The sequence below is a fragment of the Prinia subflava genome, chromosome Z (genome assembly GCF_021018805.1).
Source record: "Prinia subflava isolate CZ2003 ecotype Zambia chromosome Z, Cam_Psub_1.2, whole genome shotgun sequence".
Lineage (NCBI taxonomy): Eukaryota > Metazoa > Chordata > Aves > Passeriformes > Cisticolidae > Prinia > Prinia subflava.
Window position 1 is genome coordinate 82,943,423 of NC_086283.1, and position 9,246 is coordinate 82,952,668.

The window sequence follows — 9,246 nt, forward strand, 5'->3', positions numbered from 1 at the left end:
GCATGCAGGGGCCCAGACCCAGGGAGGACATGCAGGGAAAAGGCCAGTGGGATTTATGGTGTGAGTGCCCAAAGTACCTCCTACTGCCTTGAAGCACTAGCCTGGGGATGAGGGGAGAGCAATGGGGCCATTTATCATGACCCTTCCTGTGTCTGAGATGTGGTTTTCCATAGTGTACCTGCTGGTAGAGTGGAGAGATGTGGCCATGATGAGAGGAGAAGTGAAAGCTCATGCTGCAACGTGGAAGTCCCTTTTAAGCATCAGGGCAGCGATGCTCAGATCCTGGAGCAGAGCACAAAGAAGAGGTAACCTCAATCCCAGATGGAGTCAGCAGCAAATGGAGGCAGTCAGCAGTTCCCAGCTGGAAGCCAGACTTTCTCTCCCCTGCCCTAGGGAGTTTGATGAATTCTCTGCAGGCTGAGCCCTACAGCTCTGCCCCATGCTCCAGCCCCGAGCTGCACCGCCCCAGTGCAATCCCAGGGGACACTGAGCAGCTTCGGGGTGTGGAGGGGAACGAGATGGTGGTACCCGGCCAATGGCAGGACATGCCTGTACTTTCCCCTCCACCACACCCGAGCACACTTCCGCCTCTGCAGAAACCAGCTGCGTTTTCCCCTTGATGCGGGGCAGAGCCCGCAGGGCCATCGGGGCCGCCCGGGGCATGGCACAGAGTGTGGTCTACGCCGACCTGAAGTTTGCCGCTGGCCCCTCATCCGCCGTCCCCGACGACGATGACAGTCCCTACGAGAACGTGCCGCTGGGGCCGGTGATAGCAGAGCCCAGCCCAGGTGGGACCCGGCAGCCGCGGCGGGGACGTCCCGGCGCAGGGTGGTGGCAGGGGACCGCGGGGTGATGCCTGCGGGCGCTCCTCTCTTGCAGGGCGCTGGACCCGGCGATGGCGCGTCCCCAAAGCGCTGCTGGCAGCCAGCCTGCTTCTGCTGCTGCTGGTGGTGGCCGTCGTGGCCCTGGGGGCTTGCTGTGAGTCGGTGACTGCGCGGGGGGGGGGCGGCACCAGGAGCGGGCTTCGGGCTGGGAGAGGCTGCGGGGTGCTGTCGGGCAGGAGGGCGCCTGGGGCTGGGGTCCGGGGCTCTTGCGTGACCACCACGAGCTGCCTCCCACTGCCTTTCCCACTGCCCACCATTGCCTAACACTTCTCCCCTTGGTCTCCCCCTGTCTTTTCCACTGCCTTCCACTGCTTTCCATTGTCTTCCCACTGCCACCCACCCCTTCCCATGGTCTTGTGCCGTCTTCCCATTACCTGCCAATCCCTCCCACCGCCTCCCACTGCCTTCCACAGCCTTCTCATTGACTCTCCTTGACTTCTCCTGTCTCACACTGCCTTCTGATGTCTCCCCTCCACTTACCACAATTGGGGCTTCCATTCCCTTCCCACTGGCACCCCCAGGATCATCTCCCACAGCCAGATACTCTTATCGTACTCTCCCTTTCAAGAGCCATGTCCCATGCCCATGTCTAGCTCACCTGCCCTGTCCCCAGACTGGCAGGTCACCCGCAGCCTGCAGGACACAACCCGTGAGCACACGGCCGAGCAGGGCCGCCTGTCACAGGCGCTGAGGGCACGGGAGCAGAGCCTGGAGCAGACACAGCAGGAGCTGGCACGGGCCAGAGAGGAGCTGCAGCAAGCATGGCACAAGGGTAACATCACCCAGAAGGAGCTGGAAAGCAGGAATGCTGCCCTGGGACATACCCAGCAGGAGCTGGCTGTGTTGCAGGAGGAGATGCAGGTGGTGCAGGGGAAGCTCAGCACCAGTGAGAGCACTGTGAGCAGCCTGCGTGCCTGCGTGAACACAGGTAGAGCCTGATGGGGTTGGGGCACAGGTGGTGTTGCTTCTGCAAAGATGCGGGGCCTGAACTCAGCCAGGCTGAGCTCCCCAAGCATCTGTAGAAGGATGAGCACCTGAGCTGTGCCCCTGCCCGCAGACTGCTGCCCCAGGGGCTGGGTGCTCTTCAGGAGCAAGTGTCTCTACATCTCGGTGACAAAGAAGACCTGGCAGGAGAGCCAGCAAGACTGTACAGGGAAATCTGCTCTACTGCTGGTCCATGAGAATGGGGCATCATTGACAGTGCCGGTACAGAGCGGGGGGTTGTGGTACCCCAAGGGGGGTGGGGCTGGGCAGAGCCCCATGGGGCCAGCTGCAGCAGTATCTGTGGAGGTGGCAGGGTGGTTCCCATCCTGGCAGTGTGAGGGGAGAAGCACAGCCAGCCCTGGGGTTCCTGGGCACCTGGCAAGTGCAGGTCATGAACTCGGTTGACAGCTTCTCTTCCCCCTAGCATTTTGTGCATGCATCTAATGCAAGCTACTGGATTGGAGCAAGGAGATATGTGTGGATGGACCACTCATACCCCTCGTAAGTGCAAAAGTCCTTGGCACAAGAACCTTTGCTTTTGCCATACTAAAAAGGTGTTTTGCCCCTGTGACACCCTTCAATAAAAGGGGTGATGGTCCTATGAGCAGTGCCCCAAGGGAGGGGGTGAGGGAGAGCCAAGCTGTGGGATGTGGTGCCAAATATCCAAGTGGCAAAGAAGAGCAGGAGGAGGAATGTGACACTTCCTCAGGCTGACCTCTGTGCCAGCTGCCTTGCCTGTCCCAGCAGCACTGGGATCTATGGGAAGTGGTATCCAGGGTGAGGAGGTTGTCACTGCTGCCCTAAGATGTTCCCTCTTTCCTAGCAGACGCCATAATTCAGACTGCTGGTCAGTAGTTAATGGGGAATTGTGGAAGAAATCGTGTGGGAATCTCTTCCTGTGGATCTGCGAGAAATCCCCAAAGCTGAACAGTGCATCTGAGACCCCACCTCCTTTTCTGGCCAAGGACTAACTGCTGCCACCCCCCTCCATCACTGGACTCAGGAACAGGACCTGGGGTTGCACCCTGAGATCCTGTTCCCTGTGCACACTTTGCCTCATTTGCATTGCAAAACTGCTGGGAAAACGTATCTCTATTTTAAAGCAAGGATTATGGAAAACAGACTTTATTCTCCCACACTCATGCATACACATATTATACTGCTTTGTACTGCATGTCCCTATGTGCCTTGGTCAGTGCAACTCTGAGCCCAGGTCCCCAGTGCACAGCTCAGCTCCCACCTTCTTTGTTGCCCCAAGGCTGCCAGGGGTGCAGGATTTGCCTTTCACATCTTTTTGGAGCTGGAAGGTGACACACTGATGTCCTCAACCTGTCCATTTGTGGGACACCTGTGGATTGACAGCTCTCATCTTGCCCTTTTTTCTGCCTTCATCACCTGCCCAGGGCTTTGGGCTGGGTCCTGCCTGAAAAAGGTGCTGACAGTGGTGCCATCAGCATCAGAAAATGCTTGGAAGCCCTGAGACCACATAGGATGTGGGGGAGTTCTGGGGAACTTTGAAAACATGGTGGATGAATGAGGAAACTCTGAAACCATGGGAGCAAAGCAAGAGCAATGAAGAGCCCTAAGACTGTGGGTGGTGAATGTGGAAATCCTGAGACTATGGAAAGAAAGGGGTGCAGTGGAACTGCAAATGAGGGGCGTCCTGAAAAAATGGAGGTGCACTGATAAGACAGTGGGAGAGAGGAAGGAGCACTGGAGAGACTTGGGAACATGGGGAAAGGGGGAGACCCCTGCCACCAAGGGGGAAAGATCCCTAAGAATGTGGTGAGACTTTATCTGCCAAAGGAGGGTGATGAGAGACCCCTGTCCAGGACCCAGCTGGGGTGTGTGGGGCAGTCCAGAAGCAGTGATAACCCTCTCTCTCATTCAGTGTCTCTGCAGAGAGGGGAATGTGTTTGCAACCATTTTGCTAAGATGGATTTGAGACAGGCAGCAAGGCTTCACCGCAAGTTGTGCCCAACCAACACAGTGCCCTTCTACAATGGAGCTACACAGGTGTTCTGTCTGGACTTCTGTAAAGCCTTCAACACAGTCCCCCTCTAAATCTGAGAGAAATGGATTCAGTGGGTGAACTGTTCAGTGGATAAGGTTGGACAGCTGCATCCAGAAGATAATGGTCAATGGCTTAGTGTCCTGATGTGGACTGATAATCTTGGCCCTCAGGGATACATCTTGGGACGAAAGTTATTTAGTACTTTTGTCAACAACATGAAGAGCGGGACCAACTGCAACCTCACCAAGTTTGCAGATGACACCAAGCTGAGGTGTGAGGATACACACAAAGGATGGGATGCCATCCAGAGGGACCTGGACAAGCTCGAGGAGTGGCCCATGGCAACATCATGAGATTTAACAAGGCCAAGTGCTGGTGCTGCACCTGGGTTGGGACAGTCCCCAGCATCAGCACAGGCTGGCCATGAACAGATGGAGCAGCCCTGCCCACAAGGACTTGGGGGTGCTGCTGGGTGAGGGGCTGGACATGCCCCGGCCATGGCACTCACAGCCCAGAGAGCCAAACGTGTCCTGGGCTGCATCCAGAGCCCCGTGGGCAGGAGGGGAGGGAGGGGATTCTGCCCCTCTGCTCTGCTCTGCTGAGACCCAGCTGGAGCTCTGCATCCAGAGCTGGGATCCCAGCATGGGAAGGACAGGGACCTGCTGGAGAGAGCCCAGAGGAGGCCATCAAGATTATCAAAGGGATGGAGCACCTCTGCAGTGAGGAGAATTGGTATTGTTCAGCCTGGAGAAGAGAAGGCTTCAGAGAAAACGTACTGTGGCCTTCCAGTACCAAAAGGGGCTACAAGAAAGCTGGAGACTTTACACAAGGGCTTGTGGCAAAAGCACAAGGGGGAATGGCTTCAGACTGAGAGGGCAGTTCCTAGGACAACTTCCATAGAAGGAGGCTGATGGAGCCAGCCTATTAGCATGGCAAGGCTGGGACAGGACTGCAGTTCCTCTACAGTGTTGGCTATCGTGCAAAACAAAGACTTGCTGTGTCTGGCTTGTCCTGGAGACTCCAGATGTCCTCCCTGCTCCTAATGCCCTGAGCTCCAGCCTCTACTGCTCACAGTGTTGTAGTTGCCACTACAAGGACACTCTGCAGACCCCATCCAGCCTCTGATTCCTGATTTCCTTAGGCTGGTTCAGCATCACTGCTTACTTGCCCATCTTGATGTGTGGCTTCTCCTTCCTTCCCAGCTGCAGGATTTGCACTTTTACCCACTCCAATATCAGCAGGCTCCCATCAAACCATTTCTCAGGCCTCTCTGTACCCCAGTCCTGCCCTCCAGTATACACACTACTGGTTTGGTACTGCCCTCCAGCTGCCTGAGGCCACTCCCTACCCATCATCCAGCGCACTGATGAAGGCTCCAAGGAGTATAAACCCCGGGATTGACCTTTCAGCTATTGCCAAGGGAACGAGAGCATTCCTGACACCCACTGCAGCCCTCACACCATTCAGGTTTTCCACTCACCCTCTTCTCCTCTTCTGACCTCATATATCCCCACTTTGCCAATGAGGAGACCATGGAAAACCATGTCCCAGATCTCAAAGGTTAATGGTAAATGTCCCCCATTGCTCTCCCCCTATCCACAGCCCATTGTTCCCACAGCAGCAGGCAGGCCAGACAGGCATCACCTGTCCTTGGTAAATCCTGCCTGGCTTTCCCCATCCGTACTGGACGGTCACATGCCCATGAGGTGTGCTACAACTTCTTCCTGGTATCAAGGAGGCAGAACAAAGCTCAGCTCTGGACAGGTGGCATAGGGATAAGAAAGGGCAAGACAGGAGCCAGCAGGAAATAGTGGCAGAGGCAAGGGGCAGCCAGGAAAACTAACAGAATCCTCAAAGGGACACCAATCTTACCTACCTTCACCAAACCACCCTGCGTGGAAGGCAGCAGAGGAGAGCTGGAAGGCTGGTACAGCTGTCCCCTTGTTGAGGAATACTTCTGCTCCAGGTGGCTGGGCTTGCAAGGCACAGAGAGAGATGGAGAAAAGTGCAGATTGAGCTCTGGGAGGGAGCCCGAGGCAAGGGGCTATGAACTGCCAACCTTTGGGATAGCAAAGGGCAGGAAGATGAATGGTGCCAGACAGATATATGGACACTGAGAGACACAGCAGGAGATAGGAATTGCTGACCTTTTGGATAATGGTGGAGATGGGTGACAAAAGCAAGGTGGATGGACACAGAGAGGAGGCAGGAGAAGAGAACTGAGGAGGAGGAGCAAGGCTTGAGTACAAGCAGACATTGAGGGGATAAAAGCCATGGGGTTCCTTTGTTGGGCATCCCTCCTCAAAGGAACCATCTCGAGCTATTTCTGTGTTATTGTGCTGTGAATAAATCGCTTTGTGGAACAAGACATCTGAGACTCTTCCAAGGAAAACCTGTGACAAGATGAGTGCCCATGGGCATCCCCCTATGGTCTCACTGCCATCACCCAGTGCTCACCCTGTGCTGGGGTATCCCTGTGGCAGTGAATGCAGCTAGGTTCTCACCCAGGCTGGCCACTGTCAGCACCAGCCCCAGCAGCAGGTTCTTGTAGTGAATGCCATCCTCATCTGCAGGGCACATGGGGGCAGCGAGCAGGGGCTCAGAAAACTGCAGGCCAGTGTAGCCACACTCCGGGCCGTGCAGGTGGCTGGGCAGCAGGAGTCCAGGAACCCACTCCTGTCCCTCTCCATCGTGGTCAGGTGGCAGAGGGTGGCTAAGACCATACTGTGTGGAGACACATCTTCATATGCAGAAAAGCAGAAGTAGTCACTTTATTTGCAAAAAGGGTTTTTTTTTTCCTGCATATGCTCTCATTTGGGGGGGCGGGGGTGGTGAATGAACTCTGCTGTGCAGCATGCTCTGCATCCAGGTCTCCAGGCTGTGAAGAGCCCAAGCCCATGGGTACAGGGCTACAGTTCCCCATGCATCCCCTTCCACCTCCCAGCCCTGCTCAGGCTGACAGGGAGCACTGGCTGTGGGGGCTTAGTCTTTTGCATATGCTGGAAAGGAGTCCCAGCAAGGTCTGTGCCAGAGCTGCAGGCTGCTGGAACAACTCAGTGGTCTGTACCGAAACCAGAACAGCGTCTGGGACCAAACAACTCCAAATCAAGCCCCAGCAGGCCTTTTAAGCTCTCACACATCACCCAGCTTCAAAACAAAGTGAAGATGTTTGCTGAAACCTCCTCAGACTGGGCAGGCACCAGCACAAAAGCTGCTGCCCAGCCCAGGTCTTCCATGGGACTGCAGAGGCAAAGGATCACCTCTCAGCAGCATGCCACAACAAGCAAAAGCCCCAGGCAACCACCACAATCAGAAAGCCCAGAGCTTTCATGGGACCTGTGCCAGCCTGCACAGGAGCTGCTTCATGGGGAGTCATGGGGATGCTTGGATTGCTGCTGGCTCGGTGCTGGCTCCTGGCCATAGAGCAGCAGATGCAATTTCCCACTTGTCAGTGATGCAACCAAGTCTGAGAACTGGAGGATGCACCTCCATCCTACCACCCCCATACCCCAAAGCCAGCTGCAGTTATTGGCAGAATTTATTGGCAAAGTGCAGAGCTCCGGAGGGTGAAGAGGTCTGGGCCAGGAGACAGCGGAGCCCGGGAACGCCCATGCACTGGGATCAGGCAGGGAACAGGGTGGTGGCACAGGCTGGGGGTCACCACAGCCATCAGGGCCTCACACAGCTGTAGGTGGTGTTTCCCCAGAGGAAGGCAGGAGGCGAGGACTGGATCCACTGCAGGGTGGCTGAACTCTGCTTGCAGACCCATCTGAGGGCTTCCGTGCATGCACCACCTAAAAGTCCCAAACCTGACAGCCTACCACAGGCCTGGGAAGACCTGGTGTAGTGCTGGATTGGGAAGATCCTGCAAGGGAGAGAGTGGGCTGAGATGGGATGGGCAGGAAGAACTGAGGGTGTCCCATCAGCAGCTCCTGCAGCCAGGGACCAGACATTGCACAGGGATGCTGTGGGGGCAAAGTTCACCCTCCCCATGGAACACAGTCTCCTGCCAGCTTCCTCCATTAGGCCACATACCCTGATGCCCCCAGCCCCATCACTCACTAACTACCCCAGGACAATCCTAGCACGGTTCAGCACAAACCAAACTGGGACCCTGCTTTTGCAGGATCCTCTGCAGCCCCTCACCCAGGCAGAGTGTGGGCACCAGAGTCAGGCCCCTACTAAAAATGCCCTTGCTTGAAATGCCCCAATGCAGTCCCGGGAAGAAAAGAGGCAGCCAAAATACGGTCACATCCCTGCATGCCAGTTCCCGTCACCACCCCGAGCCCTGATGCTGGACACCTATCTGGGAACAAGCTGATAGCCTCACCCTTCCAGTGTTGTGCCATCCAGCCACTTCCAGTCAGACCTGAAGCCATCCTGCTTCAGCCCCACATGAAAGGCATCCGCGTTAGCTGTGCGCAACAGGAAAGCCTAGCACAGGAGAGGACCCACATGAGTCCCCTGGGGGGACATGCAGCCCAGCCACACAGTGATGGGGGTGTGCTGTATGGGCACAGCACTGCCAGCTCCCTGCCTGGAGGCTTTGCTAGGCTTTGGGCATATGGGCCCGGGAGCTGAGACAATGCTGTGCGTGGGTGACTGCTGAGGGACCATGAGGTAGTCACCAGGACAGCCCAATGCTCTCAGGGAGGTGGACAGGCCAGGCTGGGTGCACTCACCAGGGTGGTGTTGGCTTGGATGGTGACCAGCTGTGCCCCTCTGGAGCAGCAATCCTCTCTGCTCTGCTCCCAGCTCTTTTTGGTAGAGGAGAAGTAGTAGCACTGCCCTGCATCCCAGAGCCAGCCAACTGGGCAAAACTGGCATTGCCCTGCACACCAGAAACACAGCAGGTGGGACAGGGCAGCTGGCAGAGGCTGCCACCAACCACCAGATCACAGGACCAGGAGTGCCAGCAGGCAGTCAGGGCACCAACCAACCCGGTGTTCATATGTCTGCCCCACAGAAACCACTTTGCACTTGCCCTCACTTGGGAGCCCAGCTCCAACCCCCCAGTCCCAAAGCCCTGGGAAGAGGGGCTAGTTACAGGAATGTGCTGGCATTGAGCAGGGTACGGAGCTGCAGGCTTGGGGAGGTGATACAAACAATTTCCAAAGTGCTGGGAAATCACTTAAGGTTTCAGCTGCACCAGAAGCTGATGTCACCTAGCACGGGGATGCTGGTGGCATCCATGAGCCTGGTGCTGGTGGTGTGCCCAGGTAACACTGAGCCATCTGGGGTCATCTCTTCTAAAGGGGTCCCAGCAGTTCAGCCTGTTCAGCAGTTCTGGGGCAGCTCTCCATGCCACAAACCGGAGGACAGGCAGTAAAGGTGAAAGAATATGTAGGGATAGAGCTCAGGGAA

At 56.4% G+C, this 9,246-nt stretch overlaps 1 protein-coding gene across 1 annotated transcript; it reads left to right on the plus strand.

Annotated features, from left to right (window-relative positions):
* Positions 1-535: 535 nt before the first annotated feature.
* LOC134564195 (B-cell differentiation antigen CD72-like) lies at positions 536-6,213 on the plus strand. The gene is made up of 6 exons (XM_063422903.1): positions 536-788; positions 880-978; positions 1,498-1,812; positions 1,942-2,090; positions 2,293-2,369; positions 2,695-6,213. The coding sequence occupies exons 1-6, from the start codon at positions 536-538 to the stop codon at positions 2,837-2,839; spliced, it is 1,038 nt and encodes a 345-aa protein (XP_063278973.1). The 3' UTR covers positions 2,840-6,213.
* Positions 6,214-9,246: the final 3,033 nt, after the last annotated feature.

Bases quoted from the DNA above. Each gene is read 5' to 3' on its own strand.
- LOC134564195 (XM_063422903.1), top strand. From the start codon at position 536: ATGGCAGGACATGCCTGTACTTTCCCCTCCACCACACCCGAGCACACT. The intron at 1,813-1,941 runs GTAGAGCCTGAT...CCCTGCCCGCAG, and splicing joins GCGTGCCTGCGTGAACACAG to ACTGCTGCCCCAGGGGCTGG. The intron at 2,091-2,292 runs GTACAGAGCGGG...TCTTCCCCCTAG, and splicing joins GGGCATCATTGACAGTGCCG to CATTTTGTGCATGCATCTAA.